This window comes from Cyphellophora attinorum, assembly GCF_001299255.1.
Source record: "Cyphellophora attinorum strain CBS 131958 chromosome Unknown Contig2, whole genome shotgun sequence".
Classification (NCBI taxonomy): Eukaryota; Fungi; Ascomycota; class Eurotiomycetes; order Chaetothyriales; family Cyphellophoraceae; genus Cyphellophora; species Cyphellophora attinorum.
The window spans coordinates 106,392-133,768 of NW_017253230.1; the positions used below are offsets into that span (position 1 = coordinate 106,392).

The 27,377-nt window shown below is 53.8% G+C and overlaps 11 protein-coding genes across 11 annotated transcripts; 5 read left to right on the plus strand and 6 right to left on the minus strand.

The window, feature by feature from the left end:
* Nucleotides 1-741: 741 nt before the first annotated feature.
* Nucleotides 742-3,817, plus strand: AB675_2323 (uncharacterized protein; the record flags this gene model as incomplete). Its single annotated transcript, XM_018142286.1, has 4 exons — nucleotides 742-941; nucleotides 993-2,667; nucleotides 2,792-3,397; nucleotides 3,452-3,817. The coding sequence occupies 4 exons, from the start codon at nucleotides 742-744 to the stop codon at nucleotides 3,815-3,817; spliced, it is 2,847 nt and encodes a 948-aa protein (XP_018005322.1).
* A 487-nt stretch (nucleotides 3,818-4,304) lies between these two features.
* Nucleotides 4,305-5,811, plus strand: AB675_2324 (uncharacterized protein; the record flags this gene model as incomplete). Its single annotated transcript, XM_018142287.1, has 4 exons — nucleotides 4,305-4,624; nucleotides 4,689-4,783; nucleotides 4,836-5,210; nucleotides 5,270-5,811. The coding sequence occupies 4 exons, from the start codon at nucleotides 4,305-4,307 to the stop codon at nucleotides 5,809-5,811; spliced, it is 1,332 nt and encodes a 443-aa protein (XP_018005203.1).
* A 572-nt stretch (nucleotides 5,812-6,383) lies between these two features.
* On the minus strand, nucleotides 6,384-7,519 carry AB675_2325 (uncharacterized protein; the record flags this gene model as incomplete). The annotated part of the gene is made up of 3 exons (XM_018142288.1): nucleotides 6,384-7,276; nucleotides 7,322-7,434; nucleotides 7,482-7,519. 3 exons carry the CDS (start codon nucleotides 7,517-7,519, stop codon nucleotides 6,384-6,386), a joined length of 1,044 nt encoding a protein of 347 aa, XP_018004951.1.
* A 1,141-nt stretch (nucleotides 7,520-8,660) lies between these two features.
* AB675_2326 (uncharacterized protein) lies at nucleotides 8,661-9,890 on the plus strand (the record flags this gene model as incomplete). The annotated part of the gene is made up of 1 exon (XM_018142289.1): nucleotides 8,661-9,890. One exon carries the CDS (start codon nucleotides 8,661-8,663, stop codon nucleotides 9,888-9,890), a length of 1,230 nt encoding a protein of 409 aa, XP_018004876.1.
* A 76-nt stretch (nucleotides 9,891-9,966) lies between these two features.
* AB675_2327 (uncharacterized protein) lies at nucleotides 9,967-13,826 on the minus strand (the record flags this gene model as incomplete). The annotated part of the gene is made up of 2 exons (XM_018142290.1): nucleotides 9,967-11,048; nucleotides 13,475-13,826. 2 exons carry the CDS (start codon nucleotides 13,824-13,826, stop codon nucleotides 9,967-9,969), a joined length of 1,434 nt encoding a protein of 477 aa, XP_018005319.1.
* Nucleotides 13,827-15,187: 1,361 nt separating this feature from the next.
* On the plus strand, nucleotides 15,188-16,826 carry AB675_2328 (uncharacterized protein; the record flags this gene model as incomplete). Its single annotated transcript, XM_018142291.1, has 2 exons — nucleotides 15,188-16,212; nucleotides 16,256-16,826. The coding sequence occupies 2 exons, from the start codon at nucleotides 15,188-15,190 to the stop codon at nucleotides 16,824-16,826; spliced, it is 1,596 nt and encodes a 531-aa protein (XP_018004852.1).
* Nucleotides 16,827-17,805: 979 nt separating this feature from the next.
* Nucleotides 17,806-18,609, minus strand: AB675_2329 (uncharacterized protein; the record flags this gene model as incomplete). The annotated part of the gene is made up of 1 exon (XM_018142292.1): nucleotides 17,806-18,609. One exon carries the CDS (start codon nucleotides 18,607-18,609, stop codon nucleotides 17,806-17,808), a length of 804 nt encoding a protein of 267 aa, XP_018004931.1.
* A 439-nt stretch (nucleotides 18,610-19,048) lies between these two features.
* On the minus strand, nucleotides 19,049-20,695 carry AB675_2330 (Quinate permease; the record flags this gene model as incomplete). The annotated part of the gene is made up of 4 exons (XM_018142294.1): nucleotides 19,049-19,566; nucleotides 19,635-19,863; nucleotides 19,896-20,289; nucleotides 20,337-20,695. The coding sequence occupies 4 exons, from the start codon at nucleotides 20,693-20,695 to the stop codon at nucleotides 19,049-19,051; spliced, it is 1,500 nt and encodes a 499-aa protein (XP_018004810.1).
* A 575-nt stretch (nucleotides 20,696-21,270) lies between these two features.
* Nucleotides 21,271-22,184, plus strand: AB675_2331 (Gluconolactonase; the record flags this gene model as incomplete). Its single annotated transcript, XM_018142295.1, has 2 exons — nucleotides 21,271-21,411; nucleotides 21,459-22,184. 2 exons carry the CDS (start codon nucleotides 21,271-21,273, stop codon nucleotides 22,182-22,184), a joined length of 867 nt encoding a protein of 288 aa, XP_018004908.1.
* A 176-nt stretch (nucleotides 22,185-22,360) lies between these two features.
* Nucleotides 22,361-26,079, minus strand: AB675_2332 (Versicolorin B synthase; the record flags this gene model as incomplete). The annotated part of the gene is made up of 3 exons (XM_018142296.1): nucleotides 22,361-23,701; nucleotides 24,178-25,702; nucleotides 25,760-26,079. The coding sequence occupies 3 exons, from the start codon at nucleotides 26,077-26,079 to the stop codon at nucleotides 22,361-22,363; spliced, it is 3,186 nt and encodes a 1,061-aa protein (XP_018005105.1).
* A 695-nt stretch (nucleotides 26,080-26,774) lies between these two features.
* On the minus strand, nucleotides 26,775-27,314 carry AB675_2333 (uncharacterized protein; the record flags this gene model as incomplete). Its single annotated transcript, XM_018142297.1, has 1 exon — nucleotides 26,775-27,314. One exon carries the CDS (start codon nucleotides 27,312-27,314, stop codon nucleotides 26,775-26,777), a length of 540 nt encoding a protein of 179 aa, XP_018005193.1.
* Nucleotides 27,315-27,377: the final 63 nt, after the last annotated feature.

Consider the following 27,377-nt stretch of genomic DNA (forward strand, 5'->3'; position numbering starts at 1 on the left):
TGTTCCTTCGAGGCGATCGTCTGCGGTCATGCATGGAGGTGGGTCTGATGATGCCAAGCCGGGACTGACCGCTCCGCTGAGAGGAAAACATTAGAGCTTGAGCGAACGACTCACTGTTGACCTTCCAGACAATACCCATGGCTCATTCTAGAGAAAGCGGCCGCGGCAGTTCTTGAACCATGATCTCGTATGTCTGTGTGCTCTTTCATGGTGATGAGAAAGTAGGAGTACCTCAGCTACTCCAGCACAGCCCCAGTAGCCAACCGACACGCAACTTGTGGGCGGCATGCTTTTGACGGTCGAAGCATGATCGGTTCGATTCAATCCCAGCCAAGCAAAGTCGTACAGATCGTGATATCTTCTGCACTGATGGGCGTCTTTTCCACGAAAGCAATGGCACCAGACATACGGCATACCGCAGATCTACGTTTCCAGTGGCTCCAGTGTTCTGTTCACGGACCGCTTCATAGCTCCCAAATGTCGAGGACGGCTTCGATGAGACGCTCCGGTCAATTCGTCAATTGTGACCTAGCTCAGGTGAAGTTATGCCCCACCTTTAAGTGAAGAATCCGTGAGTGAAGCAATTCCGCCACCTAATCGCAGATAAAGACGCCTGTTTGTAACGTTGATTTCTTCTTTCCTTCGTTCGCTGACTCCTATTCTTTTGCTCTCTCTTCTTCAGCTAAATTACAGACCGCGGACAACCTTCAGTCGGTACTGCTGACTTGTCACCTGCCCGTCATGGCGCTCTTCAGTAGCCCCTACGGTCGCAAGAACATCCGAAATGACCCAGTTGACTACGACGATCAATCGAGCTCCGAGGAAGACGGACTCTCCGATGCCGAGGAACTAAAGAACCGCTCAGGCACACTTAGCATAACCTCAGACTATGTCCGCAGTTGGACCGAGCGAGACGCTTTCCGCGAGCTGCTTCAAAACATGTGGGTCATCTGATAGCGGTATCAACCATGGCCCTTCTAACACTCACACAGGAAGGATGCCATCATCTCAACCAACAACCTAATCCCACAAGCTTTGCTGCTCAAGTTAGTGGAACAGGGCGATGACATCAGCATCACATTTCATGCCGTCCATGATCGCAAGCTACTCGGCTTCATCCGGTTCCGCGGCAAGACTGGTTCTCTGGAGCTCGTCAACTTCAATGCCCAGCTACAAAGACGGTTCCTCAACTTTGGTCCTTCTTCAAAGCGGAATCAAGAGTCAACAGCTGGATGCCACGGCGAGGGCTTGAAGCTAGCTGCAGTGGTCTTCTTGCGCGAAGCCCGCAAGGTGCGCATCACAGCCAGCGGCTATTACTGGAACTTCAGCTTCAAGAAGGGCACTGTCAAGTACCGGCTCAGCCAGGTCAAAGACCACAAGAAGCTGACCGCGGCCGACCGGGATCGTAACGAGCATGCGTACAGTGCGGCTTACGACGTCTGCGTCGAGATTGGGCGCGCACGTGGATCTAATCACAAAGTCACCATCGACGATGTGAGGGAATGGCTCACTGTGTCCTTCGATATCCAGGCTCTGAACTTGACCATCCCACCAGTCCACACAGCCCACGGCGATCTCGTGCTGGATGATGGATTGTCTGGGAAGCTATACCTGAAAGGAATGCATGTGGCTGCCAATGGCTCGCGGAACGGCGGTCCGGTATTTTCCTACAACCTGCTCAACGGTGACATTGACCGCGACAGAAAGTTGATGCATCCGGACGACGTTGCTGAGCGCATCACACGCATCTGGAAGCAAGCTATGCGCGATGAGCGCCTTGTCGACCGGTACATCGGCCTTTTTTCGGATCACGAGAATGCCATGGACATTCGCATGGCGGAGAAGAACGTCGACGCTTCTATGGCCAAAGCTATCAAGAAACGTTTACTCGCCAAAAATCCCAATGGCTTTCTGTATCCACGTGATGCTAGCATGGCTGCCTCTGCGAAGAGCGACCACAACATCATTGTCTCGGATCTCAAATGCAAGGCTGTCGCGCTACCGCTTCCTCTGTGGAAAATACTACAGAAGCATGAGCTTGTCAAGTCACCACAGGAGTGGAAGACGCTCTTGTTCTCGACGTCGGCGAGGATTGCCATTCCAGATACCATGTTCGCCCAGACAGTCATCAGATCGATCAAGGCATGCCTGGCGCTTGAGCCTGAATTTGCAACCCTGTCGATAGAGGTAGTTCAGGGAGGAGGAGTTGGTACAGATCTGCTAATGGCACCCAATGGCACTATCCTCATCCACGAGAAATGGTTCGACTTCGCACGCGCTCACAATCGTTCAGACTGCCAACTTTCCCAGTTGCTTACAGCATCTGGTGAAGATATCAACGCCAACCTCAACAAGGCGCCCTTTACTTGCGACCATATTGTTGAGGACATCATCCACGAAATCGTCAACGAAGCCGGCCGCAGATTGGATACCATTGACGCCTCGAAATGCAAGGATTTCATGCACATGGTGCGAGACCGTGTCCGAGAATGTCCCCGCGCCGTGGCGATCGAACAGACAGATCGAGCGAACGAGCTACGAGTGTCTTGGGAGACGATGACTAGTAATATTCTCACGAAACACCATGGTCTAGACAGTCGCTATGTTGTCGTGCTTCACGAAGGCACGAATTGCCAGGAGGACTTGGCCGAATTCATTGGTCGCATGGTAAGTCACTCTCAAGAGGTTCATCGGAAGCACCGCTAACATCTCAGTTCACGTCAACATGCCCCCCATTGGGTATTTCGATTGCGGTTGTCCCTACAGGACTGTGCCACAGACAGATTGCAAGGTCGCCTTCGGAGGTCTGCGGCCTGGCTCGCAGTATCTCACTTCGGTGGCCCGCTTGCGAGAGCTGCCCTTCTGGATTCAGTCTACTCATCCCGCCACCCCTTCGATCTCAGACACATATCCTTCTCCACTCCCGCCGCAGCGCAAGACATTCGCAGCCTCTGTCCACAACGATGATGGCGGAGACTCAGATGACGAGATCGAAGCTGATGGCCACGCGGCTGTGTCTACTCCGGTTCACAGCAGTACTACTAGATTGTCCCAACCGGACAGTCCGAGCTTAGCGATGCGTACAAGTCCGTTTACTCCGAAGTCTGGTACCTGGTCTGCCCGAGTTGCAAAGCGAGCTTCTAAGGATAGTGGCCGCAGCGAAGTGGAGCTGGATGGCCCGTCGGCGAGCACGACTGATACGATTTATTCACATCAGTCTAGTCGCTCGGCTCCTTCGAATGATCTACAGTCGACAGACGCCGTCCCAGAAGCACCTGCGCAGGGTCCTGACATTCAGCCTGGCACTGATCCGTCCAGCCGCTCTAATTCTGTTGCGATAGCACCAGCCGCAGAAGCTACACAATCGGCGTCAGTCGGCACTCAAACCGCTGATAGCGTGAGTCAACTTCTGAACGAGATCACTACGTCAACGACTGACACTGCCTCCCAGGTTCCCACCGAAACGCAACCAGCAGGTCCGGAGCATCGCACTCAGTGCATTGGCGAATGCGGTCAACCATACCTCCTGCAGCACGACAACGAACCCTACATCCTATATCTCCACAAGGTCCCAGCTCCAGGAGCCGAGCCATGTCAGTCAATGGAAGACATTCACAAGCAGGGCATCCCGCGGGCTGTGCCTCCTAGCATTGCCGATTATTTGTCGCTGAGTGTCTCCAAGCTGGTCAAAGAGAGCATCCGCAAGGTAAAAAGTGAAGATAGCGAGATCAAGGTCGAGGATGACGGTGACGATGATATCGTTATGGTGGACGAGGTCGAGTTCGTTTCGGCACGAAAGCGTCCACGTACTTCTTGAGAGACTCACCTCTGAGCTCAAGCCTTTTCATTCGAGCTGCATTGGGTACAGTTGCCTCACATTGTCGGAAGGCGGAATTGGAATCACATGGGACAGCTCGATTGGTTGCATGACCGCTGTTTGGGGCTGAGATTGAGACGTAGACCAAGGCTAAGAACTTCAGGAGGTTTCCGACCTCAGGCTAATAAGGACGATGTTAGGGTCTCACAAAATGCTGTGTACATGATCACACCAGAGCACCACCCGGAAAACAGGCGCAAGTGTCTCTGAGCACTCGTCCGAGGTACAAGATTGCTTCGCAAGATGGTGACCTTCTGTTCTGATTGGCCGTCCCCGCACGTTCAGAGACTTTTGGCCGGGGAAACAAGAACTCAATCACCCACCCGGTTCGTGATGGTATTCCGATTCCCCTCGTGCCAGTCTCCAGATATTTTCTGGATCATCTCACTTCTCCAGCCCAACGCATCTCGAGGACCCAGCATCTAAGATGACGGACAAAACCACCCTCGTTCGCTTGGATGGCATCTTCCATGCTCTGCCAACTTATCCTGACGACCAGGGGTACCAGGGCCTCACCGCCATCGTCACCGGTGCCAATGGCATCAGCGGCTACCATATGGTCAAAGTTCTCGCCGCAGCTCCGCAACGCTGGGCCAAGATTTACTGCTTGTCGCGACGGCCACCGCCGGACTATTTCTTCAAGGACCTCGGTGAAGGCGCTGCCGGTCGTGTTGAGCACGTCGAGGTCGACTTCCTGGATACCTCCGGCAGCATTGGCAAGTCGCTCAAAGGCAAGATTGACAAGGTGTAAGCGATACCGGTCCGATCGGACCAAAGCAGATCAAGCACAGCTGACATTGCTCCGTCTCAGGGACCATGTGTTCTTCTTCTCCTTCGCAACCACCAAGCAGGAAGGGGCGGTCCTGGGCATGTGGTCCGATGCCGACGCGCTAGCGAAGCTCAACAGTACTACTCCTCTAGAAACCACGTGTGCTCTTACTTACCACAGACTAACCAGCCGACCTGATCGTCAACTTCACACAGGGTCTCAAGGACGCCGACCTTAAGCCAAAGCGCTTCCTCCTGCAGACTGGTGCCAAGCAGTATGGCTTCCACATCGGCCCTGCCACGAACCCATCGTTCGAGACAGATCCTAGGGTAACTCTCGAGAACAACTTTTACTACCCTCAGGAAGATGCACTCGACGCATATTGCAAGGAGACCGGCGCCCAGTGGAATGTAGTGCGGCCGTCGTACATTATCGGCGCCGTCCGTGACAACCTGCTGAACCATATGGTTGGCTTCGCCATCTATGGCGCCGTGCAAGCGCATCTCGGCGAGCCGCTGGAATTCCCTGGCGATTACCTAGCATGGGACAGGGAATTCTGCCAAAGTAAGTCCTACTCACCAGCTGCCTTGCTTCTCGCAGTCCCCTCAAACTCACTTTCCCAGGCTCCGCAATGCTGAACGCCTACCTCGAGGAATTTGCCGTCCTCCACCCCAACGCGGGCAACCAAGCCTTCAACGCTAGCGACGGGACCCCGTTCACGTGGTCACGCTTCTTTCCCTACCTCGCCTCCTGGTACGGCACGAGCTGGACACCGCCCTCAGATGACCCGCAGAAATACCGCACCACCGAATCCCGCTGGACGCAGACCCCGCGCGGCTACGGGCCTCGCGGCATCACGCGCTCAACGTTCTCGCTGTGCGAGTGGGCGGCGAGTGCGAAGGTGCAGAAAGCATGGGAGCAGCTGAAGGCTAGGCATGGGTTGAGGATCGATCCGTTTGAGGATGTTGGGAAGACGTTTGGGATTTGTGACTCCGCGGTCATCGGAGGGTGGGCTTTGAGTTTGAGTACCAGGAAGGCGAGGAAGTGGGGCTTCTATGGGTGTGCGGATTCGTATGAGAGTATGTATTGGTGTTTGAAGGGGTTGGTGGATTTGAAGGTGAGTCCGCCGTTGGCGGTGGGGGAGTTTCAGGAGGTGGTTGACTGAGTATGATGGAGAAGGTTGTCGTGTCGAGATAGCATGTTGAGAGGTTGTCCCCGCCCTAAGCACAAGCATTTTTATTCGAGCTGCATTGGGTACGACGTTGCCTCACATCGTCGGAAGACGGCATCGAAATCACGTGGGACAGCTCGATTGGTGGTACTCGCAAAGCATGAATATTGCAGCCCAATGTCAGGCGACGTCTCACAGCGGCTTATGACGATGTCGCTGAAGTTTTGGGGTTGCTACAAGCATCCTGGCTGAATAGAATAATCTAGTATTACTACACTGCTGTTCTACATCCCCAGGAAGATTGCTTCGTAAGACATGGCAGAATGTAACAAGAAAGCCCCCATCGCACGCACTTCGGGGCCTTGGACGCGTACCCAGAACGCCGCGCTACGCTCGGGTCGGCCCAGTCAACGGGCCTTGCCTGAAAGTGGAATCAATCAAAACAACCCCAAACAAATTTCCTTTCCGAACTGGATTATGAGTTACCTTCCCACGACATCCAACAACAAGCTGTTGCATCAGTGAACACCATCAAAGCGGTCAAAAGATCGAAGTCGTCCACCTCGTCACAGTCTGCGCCGCTTTCCTGATCTTAGCTTCTTCAGTCTGGCCTGCAACTCACGCGTCTCGGCCAGCATTGCGTCGCGATGATGAAGTGAAGATTCATCCGTTCCTCGCACTCGGATCTGCAGCCTTGCGCATTCCTCCTCTATATCGGCTATGCTGGTCTGCAGTATCTTTCGGTCGTCCCTGATACTCTTGCGCTCCTTTTTGTGCTTTGCTTCCCGCTCTTTGAGCTTCTCGAGGTGGTCTTCATCCTTCGTGGTCAGCAGACGTTGTCTCTCGCGTTCGATATCATATTTTTCTTGGTCGAAAGCGCGCTCCTTGTCGTCAAGGAGATGAGCAACCTTCTCACCAACTCTTGTCTGACCCAACGGTCCCCCACCACTCATCTCCCTCTGCATTCTCGTCCAAACAGCTCCTTCGCAGTCAGCTCGCAGGCTGATGACGCGCCGAATGATACCGAGAGCAGATCTGACGGTGTCATAGTGACGGTCCATCTGCGCTCCTGCAGAGACAAGACCACCCCAGTATTTGCGGTTCCGCCGCAATTGCCGTTCAATATTGTCAGCTGTGCTGCGGTCGAGTTGTTCAGGCACATGGTCCCAGAACGTTGTGACTAGGAGCACCGTTCTGAGGGCATCGACTCCCACCAGTCTCTCGAAAAGGTCAAGGTTGTGCATTGATGATCTTTCGAAGCGCGGCTGGATGATCGAGTGCATGTATATTATTCCCGTCAAGCTGATGTCTCGCAGGTATGCCCGGGTCATCCAATTTGAAATCTCGCCGAGTACTTGCGCGTCGGTCATTCCTTGATCGTTGAAGCCAATGGTGTCGATCAACCAGAATGGCTTCATGGAGCGATGGCGGCATTTGTACATGGCAACGCGCTGCGTGCCTGGCAAAGTTAGCTCTATCACGACGCGGCGAGGCTGCTACTGACCTGGATTTACGCTATCCGAGACAAGCGGCCTGGGTCTCGGTTTGAACTGGTCGATGAATTGGGATTTGCCGGCTCCAGACATTCCCATCAGCGCGATGACTACGTCGCCGTATCTGGAACGCTTAGCTGTAGTTCACGATACTGTTCACTTGTGACTTACTCTGGCCACTCATCGTTGTCGCTACCATTCGACGACATCATTGATACAGGTGAAGGGACTGGTATACAGGCTTGACAGTTGCGTGCGACAGAAGAAGATGCGATGATAAGGCTGGCAGATCGCAGGCACGGGATCTGTGAAAAGCCCTCAAAATTGTTTCTCTGCCCTCCAACAAGCCCAGTGTATCTGCCCAAATCACAAGTCACCCTACTGCAAGCCGGATCATACAATGCTTGATGCAGACAGACTACGAACTACGGTGGTGTGTGGCATCTAACTTTAACTCGAGCAGAGCACTTGTCGGGCTTGCCAGTTGCATCATTCTTGCTGCAATGCGCAATCACTTCGCCACACAGCTTGTCCTCACCGGTCGCCCAACTTGGCTGGGACTTTGCGGGACCATAACGTCTACCACCACCCACGACTTGGTATGCCCGTGCAGAAGCACTGAAAGGCCGCCGAAAGCCGATACCGCCCGCAACGAGTACGAACCTGTTTTACAACAACACAACGATACGAGTCGCAGAGTCATGCCATCACTGAGGACTTGCAGAGGTCTTTTGGTGTCGCCAAAGTTCGGGGCTACTGACCAATCTCGCCAATTCACCTGCACGGCTTTGTCATTTTTGGAGTTTCGGGCGGTGAAATGGGCCCACTAAACACCTGTTCGTGCAGAGCTGAACACATGGGGTACTGACAGATACTAGCGACGAGGTGCGTGGCACCAGAGAACACCAGCCGACAATTCTTCTAGATTCTTTCCGCTTCGAGGACCTCTTTGGCCCCAGACGAGCGCGTCAGTGGTTTGTAATTGGGAGCCCAGTTGGGCTAGGACTTTCGGCGTGTTTGGGCCGTTAGGCGGTGAAAGTGCCAGCTCTGTGAGTGGCCTATGCCGTAAGTACCAAAATCTCGACGCCTTGCCATGAGTGCGGATCAACTGGCTACGTGTGCATCACCTGTCATGCGGACAGCTATGGGCGTCGTATCAACATGACGCCAACTCCGCCACTGTATATGAAGAGAAGGTAGGCCCAAGGTGATTGCTGTTACTGTTCCTTTCTGCGATTGCAGACTAGAGCATACGAAATTCGTCGCAGCGAAGACCATTCATTTCTCATTCCGTTCGGGTGATCTTTTCCCCTCACACACCCGCTGAAACGACAAGTGCCTTACCTTACAATGCCTACCCGCCGCAACAATGGCCGTGATCCTAGTAGGGAACGCGCGCGGGACCCTATCAGGATCGCAATCATGGGCGAGCCTGGAGTCGGCAAGAGCAGCCTTATCACCCGCTTAAGTCGAGGAAATTACGTTGTTGGAGATGATTCTATTGGTGGACGCGGTCGCAGGAAGGCGATCAACACATTCAATGCATATCTGCCACTACCAACGTCCAGCCTCAGGATATGGACCAAGTTTATCGACTGTCCAGGCTTCAATGACGACGAACTGCGACCAGACCAGAGCACTATCGATGATATTTTGGACTGGCTGGGAAGGACTTACAGGCGTGGCCAGAAGTTGCATGGCATCATCTACATGGTCTCAGTCAACAACCCGCGCTTCACTGGTTTCTCGGCTCGAAACATTGCCATGTTCAAGGCGCTCCTTGGTGAAGACTTCTACAAGAACGTCATCCTCTGCACAACCATGTGGGACGAGCTGCCCATCGCCGAAGGCATCGCTCGTGAGGAAGAGCTCAGAACCCGTCCAATGATATGGCTGTCCCTTGTTCGAGGCGGCTCGAAAGTATTTCGCGTTGGTGATGAGCAAGCACACCAAAGAACCCCGAGAGGATTTCTCCAGAATGATTCGAGTCTAGTTTATGAGATCGCGCGTAATCAACCGGAATGGCTCCTTGCTCAGCATGAGCTAGCAGACAACGACTTCCAGCCCGGACGAACTTCCGCGTATCGTGTTCGCGAGGACTGGACCAAATTCTATGCCCGCGATGAGTTTCTGGACGCCGAGCTTGACCAACGTAAACACAACAAGGAAGAAGAAGTCGAACGACACGATGCACGGCTAAGAGATGCCAGGCAGCGTGCCAAAGAACGTATGCAAGAGGAAATCTCTGACGAGACAGCTGCCAAGATCGAAGAACAGCGCAAATTGAGAGAAAAGCAGGAGCAAAAGCAGAAATTAGAAGCACAACTTGCAGTAAGGGGTGCAAGATCAGCCTGGGCTGAGGAGGAGCGCGAGCTTGAGAAGCTGCGTAGACAGGTCAGAGAGGCCGAGGCCGAATATGAAAGCGATTCTGATTCAGACGACGGTCGCTCTGGCGTCGGTTCCGCCGCCAGCACAGTGCGAAGTCAAAGACATCCGGGCACGGTTGCCGCGGGCTGGACCAAGAAGAAAGACTCTCACGGCAAGACAGTCAGGGGAATCGCATATCGAAGAAGGCCATGATGATGTAGAGATATTATACATGGAAATGGCGCAGGACTGAGGCCACTCTCGCCGCTACTGCCTTCGTCGGAGTCTCCTAGGAGTGCCGTGACCGGGTGGCACGAAGTGGCAACTCTGAGGTTTTGAGAAGTGCGCCAGCCGCAGTCTCGCTTAGCAGCCGCTGCTGCTTCATCTCCGCTGCAAGCTGCAGCTCCACAGGCTTTTCGAAAAATCTCTTTTGTTGTCCGACGAAGAATCTTGCAATGTCCTCTGCAGAGTGAACAGGTCCCTCACCAGAGAGCGAGAATCTGAATGGCTGTACAGGACGGTCACGGTGCTGGTGAAATGGTCTCCAAAATCGCGGATGTTGCAGCAACTCATCTTCTCGTCTCTCCGCCACCTTCGTGTCTCGAACGCGATCCCACATCGTGGTCACCAGCGCAATTCTGTCCTGGAAGGCCGGGCCGCAAAGCTCGTGGATGATCTGAGCCGTTTTCGCTGCTGAACCAGTTAACCTGGTGTCAGAGATGCGATGGCAGAAGATGACACCGTGAATCCCTGGATTCGAACGGAGATACCTGGCGAGCCTCTGTAGCACCTCCTCGTCAGACATCCGGTTGTCATCGAATCCAGCCGAATCGATGAGTTCAAAGTCGACCCCATCGAGCGTGCAGTCAAAGGACTGAATGTCCGACGTGCAGGACATCAGAGTGTGCCCGATCTTTGGTCCACGTTTCGAAGTCTTGCAAAGCTGGCTGATCAATGTGCTCTTGCCAACGCCAGTACCGCCAACTACCAGTATCTTCAGCTTCCCGCCAACGTGAGGACTGGGTGGTCTCGACGACCCTGGAGTTGACACAGGCGAGTCATCTGGTGAGTGCCTCGAACCTCGTATCGGCGCTGTGGGCGCAACGTATGATGTGGGCCGACGAAGTGTGTCTTTATCCTCAAGGCCATGACGGTGCCTCCGCCGTACTGCTGCTTCGATCTGCAGCGGCGATGAGGTCCTGGCCCTGGCAGGCGGCTGCGGCACCACACCACTGTCGACCACTTTCTGATACTGTCTTTGGTAGCGCGCTGCGAATTTCTGATTGTCGCTTATAATTACATCATTTACATGTTGGCTGTCATCGTGCTCCGCAGGTTCCGAGGAGTCTGCAGAGGCGATACTGCTCTTGTCTTGTCATCAACGCTTTGTTCCACTTTCCGAGCTAAAACCCGGTGCCTGGTGGTCAAGTCGTCGCTGTCAGAGTCGTCAATAGAGCCGCTCAACTGCTCAGGCTGTCGCCTCCTTTGAGATCTTGACCTCGACCTGGTCACAGCGCGGGTTGCATCGCGCTCGTCGTCAGACTCGGTTACGACTTCAACTGCTTCGTGCTTGCTGGCTCCTTTCGAAGTATCTCGTTTCTCGCTTGGCTTCGACTTCGACTCTTTCAGGTTTCGGTCCAAGCTGGACACGAGGATCGCGGCCTTTGCATTCTCTCTCGTGGACGACCGGCCCTCTGACCGTCGTCGTGGACGATTAGCGACCACCCACAGATCTCGGCTGTGACTCCTGGAAGGAGGTGACGATCGAACTTGGTATGTCCTGCGTACGGTCAAAGCGTGAGGCTGGGACATACTCCTGTCCAAACACGACACCGCAAGTTCTGCGCTGTGCGCAAGTGCGCCCGATTTCTATGTGTGGGAACCAGCAGGCCTCAGCTGCAACGAATGACCGGAAGTTTGGTGCCTCAGGCCTGCATTTGAGGCGCCCACACTCTTGGAATTTTGCCTGTTTGCCTGCGCAGGCGAGGGGCGAAGCCCGCGAAAGTTCTGGATCGAAGGATGACAGATGCGCCGATTGCAACCAGTCTTATGCAGTTTGGGCTAAAGATCAGTCATCCGCTGCCAAACCGCGCGTTTAGCAACGGGATCGTGAGTGGTACAAATCAGCCTCTAACGGCAGGCACACCGAAGCGTGGGTGTGCCTTGAAAATCGCTGAGTGGTCCTGGGTATTTGTTTCTGGCATAGATGGTGTCCGTTATATCATCACTTTACACATCGCAGGAAGTCATGCGTCTTTGATCACATTCTTACTTAAGATTGGCACCGTGAAATAGGGGCTGAGCACAGGCAGCCCGCGCTGAACTATCGAATCCTAGCTTGAGCCCATCGAGTCCTCGTTGGTCCCCATTCACTGTTTCGGGGATGCTTCCGGTTCTTTCAATTTGCCCACACGTACGGAGTAGATCATTATTATTGGCGATGGGGCATGGGCCTCATCGGGCTTCAAGAGTGTGACTGCGGACTGTGTCCCAATCATGATATAATGTGTAGTACTGGTCTATGCATACAAGCCAGCGTTCAGCTCTGACTGCATGCGCAGCGTCAGGTAGCCAGTGTGCTCGGCAAGCGAGGGAGGACCTGAAGCACTAGCTGCAGTAGTACCTGCACCAGGCACACGCTCTTCAATGAGCTTTCGTGCTCAATGGCGATTCTTATCATACGGACTGGCTGCTTGGAGACTAAGACCATGCCCTGGGATTTCGCATTACTTACAGGTTGCCAGCCTATGGCAGAATCAAGCCTGACCACCAGTCGACGAATTCACTCGACTGCCATCACAGTGACCAGCAGCAGGACTCGATTCGCGACGTGACGCTCAGTGACACATGGCATCCCCATGCAAGTCATCAGCAATGGATGTCGTGGGCCGTGACCTGCATCTCGACGGCTCGCTTAGAAATCGTGCTCCGTACCTACTGGAGGCATACCCCACAGGTCCAGTGGACAGATCTACTAACTGGAGGGGAACGATGCCTGAACCTCTTCCCCGCAGACGTGTTGCCTTTTGGCTGCCCGATACGCCTGGCGTATCTGGCCAACATACTGTGCCTTTCCACCGAACCTACATATGTAGCACGGGAAGTGAACAGTGTGCGCGTGACTTTGCCCATGAACAAAATAAGATACATGGTAATCTTCGACAGCGAGGGGCTCGTCAGTGGTGGCTAAAATGCCGAAAGCACCTTCCGGCTCTGGTCGAGGCTGACAAGTCTGCAGGTAAGGCAGACCTGGCGGATTTGGGCAGGGGATTTGGGCAGCTGGCACTTGGCAGCTGCTTCATGAACTTACTAAGTACCGACCGACTGACGAAGCCCAACCAGTCCATCGAGGCGCGATCGCAACGCGGGACGCTTACCTTACGTTGCCTATCAACAGATCGAAGACGTGACGGGTCGAAGACGCGACCTCATCCTCATCCGTATGGTGGCGGTAGCGCTTTCGTTCTGTCACTGCCTGAAACCCTGCACCAAGTGTCGAGATCGTGAGGGATCAGAACCCCTCAGGTGTCTTGGATCAAAGACTCACTGCTGGTCTTCAGGACTTTTTGACCAGCAGACGAGGGATGTCTAGTTTGGGCACGTTGGTGCGCCGTATGCTGACTATCAAGTTCACTTTCGACAGCATATGAGATCTCACAACTCCGCTTTGATCGAAAGCGATGGGGAGCAAAGCGAATTCATTTCATTCCATGGCTCCATTGATTCTAGTTTATATCATCCTGACATTCCTGCAGCCAGCGCTCCATGGGAGCTTTATGGGAGCTTGCCTTACTTACCGCCCTTCTTGTTGAAGATGTTCCCAATTTTTGCGAAGAGATCCCAGAAGCCTCTCTTCTCGAGGCCGACCTCGCTGGAGGCGTCATCCGCCTCATCGGCATCAACACCATCGGCGGGCACCTCCACCTCGACACTCACCTTGGCCCTGACCATCGTCGCCAGCGTAGTCGGCACAGCGACCGTCTCGCTCGCGACCGAGACAGGCACAGCGATACTGGTGACCTGCTCGTCCTCGGGCGCAGCAGTGCGCCCATAAAGCGACCCCCAGACGCCTTTGATGCACGCCTGGGTGTATTGCCACGAGTCGTGCTTCGCGGTTGCGCAATACGCCAAGTGCTGCGACTTTGTCATTGCGGCATAGCCCTCGTTATCCCATGGGATAGAGGAGAACGAGGTAGGGTATCTCGTAAATGTTGTGCGGTGGTCGAGGGCAGCGGGACGACCGTTTTGGTCAGGACCTGGTAGGTACTCGTTGTTGAGTAGATTGACATGTTTTATGTTTTCTTTTGGTCTGGTAAAATCTTGTCTTTCAAAATGTGTTCACTTACAGTAACAGGGCTCCCTGGCAACCGACTTCTGCGAGGTATTCCTGCTGATATCTACAAAGCATAGAGGAGTGCTTCTTTGTGGACAAGCAGAAAGCCTGGTGACAACGCAGACAATCGGCGCGTCTTACAAAGGTAGGTCTTATTTCTGTACTCGAAGAGGTCGGCGGTGCAGTCTTTGTCAAGTTACCGAGCGATCTTTCTTTGTCCTGGTAGCTTTGGGCAGCTGGGAATCGTGGCGACCGTGTCACAGCTCGGACGAGCCACGACACAATCCTTTGTCGCGATATGAGTGCTCTCTGGTCACCGCTGTCCGTAGCAAAATCTGTGCTGTCTATATGAATTTAGGCCGGTGAATGGCTGCAGCCGACCAGCCTGCAAGGTAAATCTATATCGTTGATAGTACTTTGCGCAAGTCATCGCAGCTTCATCGAAGTCGTCAAAACCAACAGGTTTTGTCTCTGAAAGCAGCGTGCGTGAGCTCCTCTCGAGACAGCGTCGCTGGTGTGCAATGTGCCTGCCGCGTCGTAGACCTCATCATTGGCAAAGGTGAAGAGACGATAAGGCGGCGACGGTCAGCAAACCACGGGGGCACTAGCCAGGCGTCTGTCGGTTCAATGGATCATTATCAGAGCAGAAGACGACAACGGTATCCTAGTAAAAGTCCATGAGGATGCCTTGCGCCGGATCAGTACTGGCATCGTCGCTAACGACTTCTAGCTCAAAGGATAGAGTGCAGGGGCCGAGACGGGGCCATAGGGAAGTGGACATCCCGCAGGATCCAGATCTTTATCTGCATCTTTATCTACTGTACGCCCCGCACTGCCCCGATAGGCTGCGCCTGAAGACTACGGCGATTGGCGAGTGATCCAGATCTGGCTATGGTGGCGTTCGTCAGACATCCGCATCGGCCGCCATGAATGCTCGGACGAAGCTGTCAACTCAAGGACGACTTTATTCTTGTCAGTGATGCCTGCTGCGATTCTGCATCCTTTCGGTCCTGGAAGACGCTTCATGCCTACGCTGAGCCACAACTAGGTCCCGCCTGGCCATGTTCCGGGGCTCTTCCAGTCCTCGCTTGTGCCATTACGGCCACCTCAGCAATTATATAGCATCAGGAGGGTTCCCTACAAATCGGGTGACTTAGTGCTCCTCTCTCATTCCACGATGTCGACGCAACAAGAAATTTATACTGGGATCTGGGTGAACTGGTCTTACGGCAAGGTTCACGGGTCCACAATTACCCTATCGCCCGAAGGTAGTGCCTACTTTATCGCATTCATTGCTCTCTTTGTCAGACTCGTCGGCAGCCATCTATGGACGAACATAGCCTTCACTACATCACTCATTCGCTCAAGCAGACCGCGAGATGGACTCTATCACCAGCAGCAAGCTATTCTCCGCAACTCCTCTTCGCCCGCAAGTGTCACCTGGGACACACTCAAGCTAGCGTGGTTCTGGAACGGCTCTGCCCCTGGAGCTAAATCACGAACTCTGACTTTCGCTTTCTTCAGTCTGAGCTACATAATCGCCTTTACAGCAGCCGGTATTTTCTCATCTAAGATATCATCCACAAATTCAGAGGTCCTCCTAGTGTCTGGTCAGAACTGTGGGCTTTGGGATGACGAGACTCTCGGCCCAGCTCCCGACTATTCATCAAGTGCTTACCAGGCCTGGCAGTTCCAGGGAATACGACTCGAAACCAACATTAACCAGGCTTTTAGGAGTGCTCATTCATACGTGTCCCAGTGTCACGATAGCAATGGCACAGTCAATGTTGGAGATGCAAGTTGTCTACCTCTAGGTAGAGAGACTATAGCATGGACTAGTCAAGTCGCCGACTGCCCTTTCGATACCCACTTATGTATTGCAGACGCGATACAATTCGATAGTGGCTTTATCAACTCGCATACTCATCTGGGCATCAATGCTGGCAGTGAGGATCGGATCGAATACCGTCGGGTAACGACGTGTGCGCCAATCACAACTGAAGGCCATGTCTCAAATTGGGTCAACGCAACAGAGGCTGGCTTCACTATTGATGACGGAGGTTGGATGGATGGTGAGACTTTGTTGAAATACGCATATGGTCAGAACTATTTATTCAGCAACAACACGACGTTTGCCTACAGTAACTACACATGGGGTTTTCTTGTGGGTTACTGGAGCGAGCCTAATATATACAAGCTGGAGTACGTCATCTACACATGGTTGAAGCTCTCTAACAGCCTATAGCATTGAAATCTCCCTCGCGGATCCTAACAACCCTAATAGTTTGGCAGGAGCAACCTTCACAGCATTGCCGACACTATCTCGAGAAGACGCCGACACTGTACTTGTATTCCTCAGTATCAACGGCACATCCCTAGTCCGAATCGACGATCCATGGCTAAAATATACAACTGAGGTTGAAGCTTTCAAAGTGAACTCCAATGGGACGACAACCCCCACGATGACAATGTATCGACGCAATGCACCCGTGAATGTAGTTGCTTGCGCTGAGCAACACCAACTTCGCAATCCCAGAACAGGCGCTACAAGTCGGTTAGGCGGCATGGAAGTCAACACATATCCTGTGGCTGACTCGCTAGGGTTCAACCAGAATCAATTGCTGACCTACAACCGCAGCTTCGTGGTCGGAAGTAAGGCTGGTCTGACATCTGTTCTCTATAACCTTGGCGGCTCAGCTCTGCTCGCCAACGCCAACCAATACGGCCTCACCACAACAAATCTGTCGTCTAAGCAATGGCAGATAGAGTTTGACCATTTCTTCGGTGTCTCCCTCAACAGTCTACAGCTGTGGTGAATACAGTATGTTACTGGTGGCTCACCCGAGAACGTCCAGTATATAGCGCCCGCTATTGATGGTTTCGCAAAGACAATGTGCAACAACCAGATTGTTCGCAGAAATGAGTATCGTTCTTTCAGGTACGTTTTTGACAAGTCTGTGACGACGTTGAGGCAACAGGAAGGCCACACACATGTCTGAGTCACTATCTAAGGTCTTTGTCGTGTGCAGCTCGTCTCCGAACGGCGATCGCTGTCCCTCGGCCTATGTGCATTGCTTCAAGAGACGTTCTTCAGCGGCCTTTAGAGAAAAGCCGGCCTTCGTTCGAAGCTATCCCCCACAGGCTTTCTTCAGACCATCCAATTCTTCCATCTCACCTACCTAACCATTTGGAAAACCTTGACTGACGAAAAGCGGTAACTAGCACTCTCGGGGTTGCTGTCATCCTTTGTGTAGGCCTAGTCATCATCCTGGTCAACCTCTTCATCACTTGCACTGTTAAGCGCCTCCAGGCTCACACCGTCAAAGGCCGCTATCGCAATGCCGAATGGCAGGCTAACGGTGTCTTACAACTGCAACGCATGGCCTATCAGCATGATAACATTGGCTCTTGGATAGGTCACCGCGATATGGTACCAATGACAGCACCTGGCGAAACATTTTCTTTGCCAGATAGCGCTTACTGGAGTGAAGAGGAAAAAGGCATACGGCAGCATCGGCCTCAGCCACGGAGCTTATCACCGGAGGCCAAGTCACCGCAACCCTTGGTGACGGTGACAGCGTCTACTGCTGAGGTAGAACCAGAGATGGGGGCAATGCCTGCTGCTCAGGCAGGACCAGAGCTGGCGACGGTGCCTGCTGCCAAGGTAGGGCCAGACAAACCTTCCGAAAAGTAAATAGCATGTGAAGATGTTGTCTATTGACCAGAGACCTCCAATCATGGCGACACTCCGTCTCATATGCTCAGCAGTCATGGTGTGGCAACGAATGCCCCTTCTCAAACATACTTTCGCGTGATCTCTACGATATACCTAGCCATCTCCTCCGGATGAGTGACGTACGGGAAATGACCTCCAGGCAGCAAACTGATCGGCAAGCTCGCCTTCGTCGCCGTGACCACATTGTTGAAGAAAGCAGCCATCGGCGTACTCGCGCCAACCGACCATGCAATCGGTCTCTGGTGCAGATCTTGATCCGACAGAGGCAGGTTGAACGTTAGATCAGAAATGTAGCCGTGCGCCCACACGATGAAATTCTTTTCGATACGAGCATGAACCTCCTTCGGAAGCTGATCCCACGCCTCTTGTGCCTTTGGATCTCCGGCCATTTGTCTCGAGATCGGCACCATGGCGTCGACGATTGCCCGGTCATCCATCTGAGGGAGATCCTTGAGCATATCCAAGAGCTGAAGGGGTGCTTCATGCATAAACACATTCCGAAGGCGGTCAGGGTAGTACGCACAAAGTCCCAGTGCACACAGCGCTCCTGAACTACATCCCCAAACGGTCGCGTTGTCGATGTCGAGATGTTCAAGGAGGTTGTTGATCTGCAAGGCCAGCTTCCGAGGCGTGACTTTTCTGCACGCTTCGAGCGGGGCTGAGGATCTCGACATGCCGGGCATGTCGACTGTGGTTACGCGGAAGCCTGAGGCTGCTATGAGGGACATGGGGCGGTCCATCACCGCGCAGTCGCCTAGGCCGTCGGGGACGAGTATGACATCGGGGCCGGAGCCCTCCTGTTCGTAGTACCATTTGATGCCGTCTTTTGTTGTTGTTGTTGCTCGGATTCGAGTCAAAGTCATCTTCGAAGGATTCTAGCCTGATACTGTAGATTCGCGTTGAGCATAGATGGGCGAGCACACTGACATTCATACAAAGAGCACTGAACAGCAGCGGCAGGATTCTTACACGTGCAGGCTGTACATCACGGCATCCGAGAGTTCCCAGATAAATCAGTTCAAGAGGTAGAATCTTGGAATGTCCCGAGGTACATTCGCCGTAGTGGCGTCCTGAGCCAGGATACGAAATGAGGTTAGGCGGCCAACATTGGAACTCCTCATTGCCCGATCGAGCGACTATCTATGGAAACTGTGGGGCAGGGTGTCTTGGTCCAGGCTGGGCAGGCTGGAATGAACTCCGTGTTACAGGTAGGGTGCGGCACAGTCTATGCATTTCAATATGGTGAGATGGCAAGGCTGCGAACTAGTCTATCCACAATGTAGACCACATCAAGCACGCCCACTACCTCGCCACCTCTCTCTGCTCGGTAATAGCCGCTGCCTTTTCAGCATCCTCCCATCCATCTTCACTCTCCCTCCGCCCAGCATCCAGCATCAAATCAACCTTAGTCGGGTATGCAACCTTCCGAATGTGCCAAAGCGGCCTCTCAAACAGCGTGTCCATGCTCTCTAGACTGCGCCCAGCCGTCTCAGGCATACAGAAGAACACAAAAACCAGACTGACGGCACAAATGCTGGCGAAGAAGACGAATGCACCCCAACGATGCGTTGCGGCCAGCAAAGACGGCATGGCGCGAGAGCAGCCGAAGTAGTAAAGCCAGTGCATAGCCATCATGAATGACATATTCAAGCTCCGAATCCGGATGGGGAAGATCTCAGCGTTGATGAGATATGGCGCGCTGAACCACCCGATCGACCACGCGACGGCATGGAGGAAGATGGCGACGATCGCGGCCGTGCTGGTATGGCGGAGGGTAGCTGAGTTGGCGATCTCTTTGGCGGACATGCCATTCGTGGCACCTAGGTAGCGCCGATGAAGACCAATGTTGAGATCTGCAGGCAGATGCCCGTGATGAGGGATCGACGACGGCCGATGAAGTCGACGATGAAGAAGGCGAAGAGCACTACTGAGACGAACTTGACGATACCGTAGATGCCGGTGGTTAGGAACTTGGTCTCGGTGCCTGCGATGCCCAGGTAGCCGAGAATCGTAGGCGAGTACTGCGTGATAGCATTGGCGCCGGACCATTGACCAAAGAGGTGGGCGAGGAACATGAGCCAGAATCGTCGGCGGTTTTCGACTACGCCTAGAGTCTCCTTGATCAGAGACATTGGCTCGCGTCAGCGACGACGTCCGCTTCGTGCTGGATCTGCAGGTCGATGGCGGAGAGTTCGGAGGCGACGTAGGGATTGTCGACTGGAAGGCCGCGGATGCGGGTTAGGTTTGTGATGGCCTCGCTGCGTCGATTCACCGAGAGGAGCCAGCGGGGCGACTCCGCGATGAAGAGGACTGCGATGCCCCAGATGACGGCGGGGACGACCTGTAGGGCGGTTGGGAGCTGCCATTGAAGCTGAGTGCCAGCGTGGTACTTCGTGACGCCATAGTTGAGGAAGAAGCCGAAGACGACTCCGAGCTGTTGGCATGCCGCGTATTGGACTGTGATCAGGCCGCGGATGGGCTTTGGGGCGATCTCAGACAGGTAGATCGAGGGCACGACTGTCGTCCCGCCGATTCCGAAGCCGCTGATGATGCGAGTGATGTAGAGGCGGTAAGAGAGCCATTTGAGAACGTCTGGCCGAGCACACCGGCGATGTAGATGATGGTGTACAGCAGTAGCGTCTTCTTCCGTCCCAGACGGGAATTCAGCCAGCTGCAGCTCAAGCACCCGAACACAGCGCCTGCTGTGGCAATGGAGACTATCCATCCCTTAGTGTTGGCATACTCGTCCTCGGTCTGGTGGGAGACACCAAACTTCTTCATGAACACTGGCATCACGACGATGCTCGCAATGTTGCCTTCATCGAACCCCTTGGCCACGCCCGAGAAGCTGGTGGCGAGGGTGCAGAAGATGAGGTACCAGTTGAAGAGTTCTCTCGGACTCTCGCGTATCGCCTCACGCGTGGTTGAAAGCAAGCTACTCTTCACCATTGTGTCTGTCGTTGAGCGGATCCGGATTGGAGGCTAGTAGGCATAACACACAAGACTGATTCCTCGCTCCAGCATGGTGGGCGAACATCGATACTTTATCGCCAACCCAGCGGACCCAAGCTTTAGCAAGACTGACAAGCCTGCCGAAGCAACCTCCGAAGCCTTCAACAAGAAGTCATGGCGTGCTTGTCAATCGTCGGACATACCCCGACCCAAGCTCGCAAAAGCGAAGTGGAGGCCCACGGAGATGCCTCAATTCAGGGTAAGATGAGGAGGCGCGGAGTCTGGGGATGACGGGCACCAGTCCGACGTCTTGTCCGAAGCGCCCGTTCGCTTCTCGGCGCTGTCGGTGGTGGGGTCATTCGAGCATTGTACATCGCCAGTGGCGCGGGTAAGCATCCACAAGCCTTTGGAAGCCTTTTTGCACGGAAGGGCACTCGGCAATCATCATGATAGGGCTCAAAGGTCTCCCACGATCCAAGAGGTTCGAAATATGCTCAAAGACAGGTGTAGGGAAGTGAAATAGCAATCAATGCTGGCCGAAGTATCACTCATCCCATCGCCAGACAAACGCAATGAACTTCTATTCACCACCGCCAGTGATCAAGGCTTCGCTCCATGTCAAAATTCCAGACGCAGTGCGATGTAGCGACGAGAGCGAATGGCGAGGAGGCTTTGCTGGCGGTTACCAGAACATCTTCTTGGAGGGGCCGACGGTCGACAGCCACGGCGACCTGTACATCACAGACATCCCACATGGCAGATCCTAAAGGTTGACAAGGACAAGAATGTGACGCGGTGCATCAAGTATGATGGAGAGCCAAATGGCATGGCAATCAGGGCGGACGGCAAGTTCGTAGTCGCAGACTACAAGCAAGGAATGCTGCTCTTCGATCCTTCCACGAACCAAATATCGCCCCTGCTCACACGCAAGAATCTCGAACGTTTCAAGGGTCCCAACGATGTGATAGTGAGCTCGAAAAACGAGATCTACTTTACAGACCAAGGCCAGACCTCCATGACGGACCAGACAGGGCGTGTCTACCGACTCCACTCTGATGGTACCAAGATCGATATGCTGGTCGCCAACGGCGTCTCGCCGAACGGCCTAGTCTTATCGCCAGACGAAAGGTTTCTGTATGTTGCGATGACGCGCAGTAATGAAGTATGGCGGCTACCATTGCACGAGGATGGATCGACATCCAAGGTTGGGGTGTTCTTCAGGTCCTTTGGTAACGCTGGCCCAGATGGTCTGGCCATGGACGAGGAAGGAAGTTTGTTTGTCTGTCACCCAAGTCTGGGCGCGGTGTTTGTCGTCGATAAGCATGGACTGCCAAAGGTACGGATAGACAGTGGGACTGACGGCATCAACTTGACCAATTGTACTTTTGGCGGACCGGAGGGCAAGACTCTCTTTATCACCGACAGCCTGTTAGGCAATGTACAGACAGTCGAGTGGCATTGTCGAGGCGCAGGGTTCGCAAGGTGATGAGTTGAAGTTGCCTGGTTGTACAGATTCTGTCCTTAGCTAAGTAGAAAGCTCGAAGCAGCGCAAGGCTGATGGTTGCAGGTCGGCGGCAGAGAGAAAGCGGTCTCGTGCGCCCTGACATGGACGCAATCAGTTCTTCGTCGTCGTGCGCCTCCGGCCCGGAAATCGCTTCCACGTCAGTCCACGACCCCGTATCCATCCGAGTTCATTTCAGACAACCTAGAAATCGCTCTCGTGATAGCGAACCTCACATCGGTCTCACCAGCTCCGCCAGTAGCCAGAGATGCCTTTTGAAGCCCCGTTGCACTCCATTCGACATCGTTGATGAATGTGCTCATCATGCTTGAGCTGCTTCCTCCTTCGCCTTTGACTGTCAGATTTTGGTCTTTCAGCGCACCACGCATCTTTGCCAACGCATCGGCTTGTGGTGCCCGGTCCCCGTCGTTATTGTCCTTGACGATTCCGCCCTGAAGGAGAATATTCTCAAAAGTGTTCAATATCGGCTCCGTCGAGAGGCAGAAGACACGCGTGCGTGCCTCGTAGGCCACATCGATTAGGGTGATGAACCTCCTGACCACGTCCAGCTCGTCCGATCGGAACTTCCGAAGACCAGATAGATAGATCGTGGACGCTGCGTTGCACAAAGCGTGGTAGTCTGTAGCACCGACGAATGCCTCGCATAGTTCTGCAAACGTGCTCGAGACGACAAGCCTTGACGATGCGGATGAACTGCCAGTTGGACACGCAGCATCGACCACGATGCTTCGCTGCATCACGACTGGAATGCTCAAGGACTGCAGTCTCGAGCCATGCAGAGCCTCGGCCAACGACCTGCGGAAGTCCTCCTTCTCCAAGAAGAAGACATCCGGTCGCGAAAGCTGTTTCTTGCCATGCATTCGGTAGTCATGCCGTCCCTTCATCTCGAAGATGACACATCGCCGCTGCAGTTCCTGGATGAATGGCACGAACAGGGCTCTGTTGAGACCATTCTTATACAACTCTGTGGGATGCCTGTTACTGGTGGAGACCATGATACCACCGCGGTCCCAGAAAGAGCCAAACAAGCGCTTCAGGATCATGGCATCTGCGATGTCACTGACTTGGAACTCATCTAGGCAGAGTACGCATGACTCGCTTTGAATTTGACTTCCGATCTCGACCAAGGGATCGCCGGCAAAGCTTGATTTGGAACGTGCGACATGCAACCGTTGGTGAATGTCGGTCATGAACTCGAAGAAATGAGTTCTTCGTCGGGTGACCTCTGGTGGTAGCGTGGCGGCGAAGAGGTCGGCGATGCGAGACTTGCCTGTGCCGACACCGCCGTAGATGTATATGCCACTTTCGGAGTCATTTCGTTTGAGTCGTGACCACCGCCTGCCATGAACGAGCTTGTCCTGCAGCTGTCCTAGATGAGTCGCCAGAGCTGCTTGCTCGGCATTTTGTTGCAGCCGACCAGTTTTGAGGAGGGTTTGATACGCCGTCCAGATGGGCGAGGTTCTGGACATCCCACTGCCATCCTGGCCGACGAGGTGTCGGTGACAAAGAGACGCGTCAAATGGTTGGCAACGTCATGAGTTCGCCGACCAGCCTTCGAGATCTGCGCGGACTGTTTCCGCGAGTCACCGTAGTCTGCTGTCAGGTCGTCACCCAGTCTATGGAACTGCCTCTTGAAAACGCTCGTCAGCGCCGATTCATTGTCCATCATTTTTACGAGCGATTGATCATTGAAGCAAGAATGACACGAAGACTTGGCGACACATGGAAGGCTCGTCAATGCCCATCATGCCCGCGGATGAGCTAGCCTGTGGTACCTGCACTGTACTAAGAACGCTGTTCATCCTTGGAATACAAGCCCCGTGCCCATTACACGCTCGACACTTTCTTCAACGGCCGCGGATAATATCATCAGCAATCTTTTCAGCAAGGCCATAGACCGTACCCTGAGGATGACCCGGAATCTGCACTGGAAATGAGCTTGCATCCACACTCTCACTCGTGCCTTCCCATCCAACACCGCCATCGGATCAGAATCTCCGCCCATCTTGCACGTACAAGCTGGATGATAGACCGTGCTGACGCTTCTGCGGATACTGGCTTCGATCTGGGCATCGGTGGTGACATTGGCGCCCGGGTAGATCTCGTCACCAATCAAGATCTGTTTCAGGGACTCGGTCTTGAACAGCTCGCGTACGCGCTTGAAAGCCGCAATGAAGACCTCCATGTCTCGTGGGTCAGTGATCCAAGCTGGATTGACGATGGGATGGTCACTGGTGTTCGTACTGTTGATAGTGACATTGCCGCGAGAGAAAGGCGCGGTGACGCTGGCGGCCATGGCGGTATAGTTGCGGACGTCGGGAGCGCTTAAGAGGTAGTCGTCGTTGGTCGAGGTATAAGCACCGATCGCAAAATACTCAACGTCCGGCCAGTCGCCACCAAACGCCTCGTCTAGATCCTGACGTGTGGAGTCGCTGATAGTGCCAATGGGCAGCTTCTCGAAGGAGATGATGGTCCCACCTGGGTTGGTGTGCATGCCAGTACGGTGGGCATTGTACTCGGCAGTTTGCGCCGCCGCGAAGGCAGGATCGCCGAGATAGGCAATGGTTGGTACGTTGACTTCATGCGTTATGCCTGTCCAGATGTGGTCCATCATGTTCTGGCCAACGCCAGGAAGGTCGCTCAGGACCTGGATTCCATTTGCGACGAGGGTCTCCTTGGGTCCGATGCCGCTGGCCATGAGCAACTGAGGTGAGCGGAACACGCCTGCCGAGACAATAATTTCATTGGTCGCGTTGAGTGAGAAGGATTTGCTGCCGGAGCCCGCACCAAAGGTCTCGAGCTGGACGCCATATGCTTTCTTGTCAGAGTCGAAGAGGATCTTCTTTCCCAGTGTGTGAGTGAAGACGTGGAGGTTGAAATTCTTTCTCATCGAATCTCGCAGGTAGGAGGTCGAGGAGGTTGAACGTGTTCGAGTTTTCGGATCGATGGTCGTCACCGCATTTGTCCATCCCAGGATGTCGCCATTCACCATGCCTGGCTTCTGCTCGAAGCCCAGCTCGGACAGTCCAGCGACAATGTGCCGGCCTGACGGCTGCAGGAATTCCGGGTGAGCCACCTGTAGAGGGCCACCTCGAGGATCCCAGTCCTTCAGATCCCACATGGGTGTCTTCTCGGATTTTGCACCACCAATCGATGGCACATCTACAACTGCCGTCGTTGGTGTGAACTGCGCTGCTTTCTTCATGAAGGGATCGAAGTTCTTCCAGCTCCAACTGGCGTCGCCGGTCAATTTCGCCCACTGATCATAGACGGTCTCGCAGCCGCGTTGATACCACATGAAGTTTCGCGCGCTGCCGCCTCCCAGCGTATGGCCTTGTGAGAACAACACGCTCTCGCCATTCAGGCCAGCTTGAGGTGTTGTGTACTGGTTCCAGTCGACAAAAGGATTCTGCCACAACGGCTTCTTACCCAAATAAAGGACGTCATTTGACGGCACCTCGGTGAGGTTCGAGTTCTCGGTCCTACGAAAGTGTCAATCGCAATCTCGGATGAGGATGGTGACCGGCTTCGGTGTATACTCATAGAAGCCGCCAGCCTCGATGACCGCGACTGTGTGTTTCTCAGCCAGCCTGCTGGCAATTGTGAGGCCTGCCGTTCCGCCACCGAGCACTATGTAGTCCTTGTACATGTCAGCTAGTTTCAAGACCTCTGTAGACCAACTTGCATATGTTGCAGGAACATCAATCATGCCGAAGTGCGAGCCAAGCAGTCCCACACTTTGCAGCCTCTCATTGAAAGGGTCGTTCTGATCAAACCCCAGAGGTGTTCTGTTTGAGACTTTCTTTCTCTGAGCTCCGGTCAGAAATACCAGGAGGCTTCCCCAGAGTCTCCCTCCCATTGTGGTGGTGTTCGCTCGTGCTAGATCGTCGATACACCAGGGAACCTGCTCAAGGAATGCGAAAGAAAGACTAAGCACAAAGACACTAAGAAAAAAGATCTTCAGCTCGTGGAGCTGCATAGTTGCTCGCAAACCGGCACAGCAGGAAGAAGACAGCTTTTATCCAGCTGAGCCCAAGAGAAGCATTGTTCGCGGTGAGCCTGTAAGGCTTTGCTGCTGTTTCCTCATCATGGGAGATTGGTCGACGTCGAGACCAGTCATACAGTCGTCGAAGTGATGACACGGCCGTAATCAGATACTAGAGCTTCGATGAACACATTTGAAAAGGACGCAAACAACACGACCGAGGTTTCTGTGAGATGTTGATGCATCTCGATTGTCAAATCATTTCTTGGGGACAGCCTTCTCAAATAGAATGCGCAAAGGCTGACAAATTTGTCTGGCCGAGGCAGGTTGTACTGACTAGGCCGAAAAGAATCCCGGAAAATGGATAATTGGTTGATTTTATCCCGCCTCGTAAGTCTATGCTTCGTGTTAACCTTGGAATGGTGGCAACACGACCATGTCACACCTCTGATGAATGATCATGATGCACGACTAGGCTCTCTGTGGCTATTGTTGAGCATTTGAAGTGCCTTGACAAGAGCGCACACCTGCATCCATGATTGTCCACCTGTATCAGCGTCCGCGCTCCGTCAGGGGAAGGCGGCTCGTGTTCGCTGGTTCGGCAGCCGAGCGAGGTTGTTGCATGCGAACTTGCGATTCATTGGCACTTTGAGCAGTCGCGGGCGGCCTTCGGTCGATCTGGCTCGCGAAATCGATGAGCTCTTCTCGCTGCTCGCTGTCTTGACGCTATGGGCCTCCGGGCTGTCTTGAGTGGCGTTGGCGGATTGGGCCTTTCGTGAGCGTTGCAGACATTCCATGGTCTTCTGGATACTAGGATGCGCTCCTCCGCTGTCCCAATATCTGCGGCGAGCTTCTCGCGTTAAGGTGTTGTCGAATCTGGACCGATACCTGTGATAGTCTAGGACGTCGTACTCCACATAACTCAAAACGTATGTCGTCGGTTTGGCAGCAATTCTGCAGAATAATTGAGCGAACTCCCGGCGGAGAACCCTTTTTGCTGCTGTGACGCGGTCGCCATCTGGGTAAACTTTGATGAGATACATCGCTTCTTCGACTGATGGCACGGGAGAGTCCTGGCTCGGGTGGTCGCATGGTTCACCTGCGGCCATTTTCGGTCCCAAATTGCCGCACTTTCGTACTTTGACGGTCGCTGACTTTATGTCTGTGGTTGA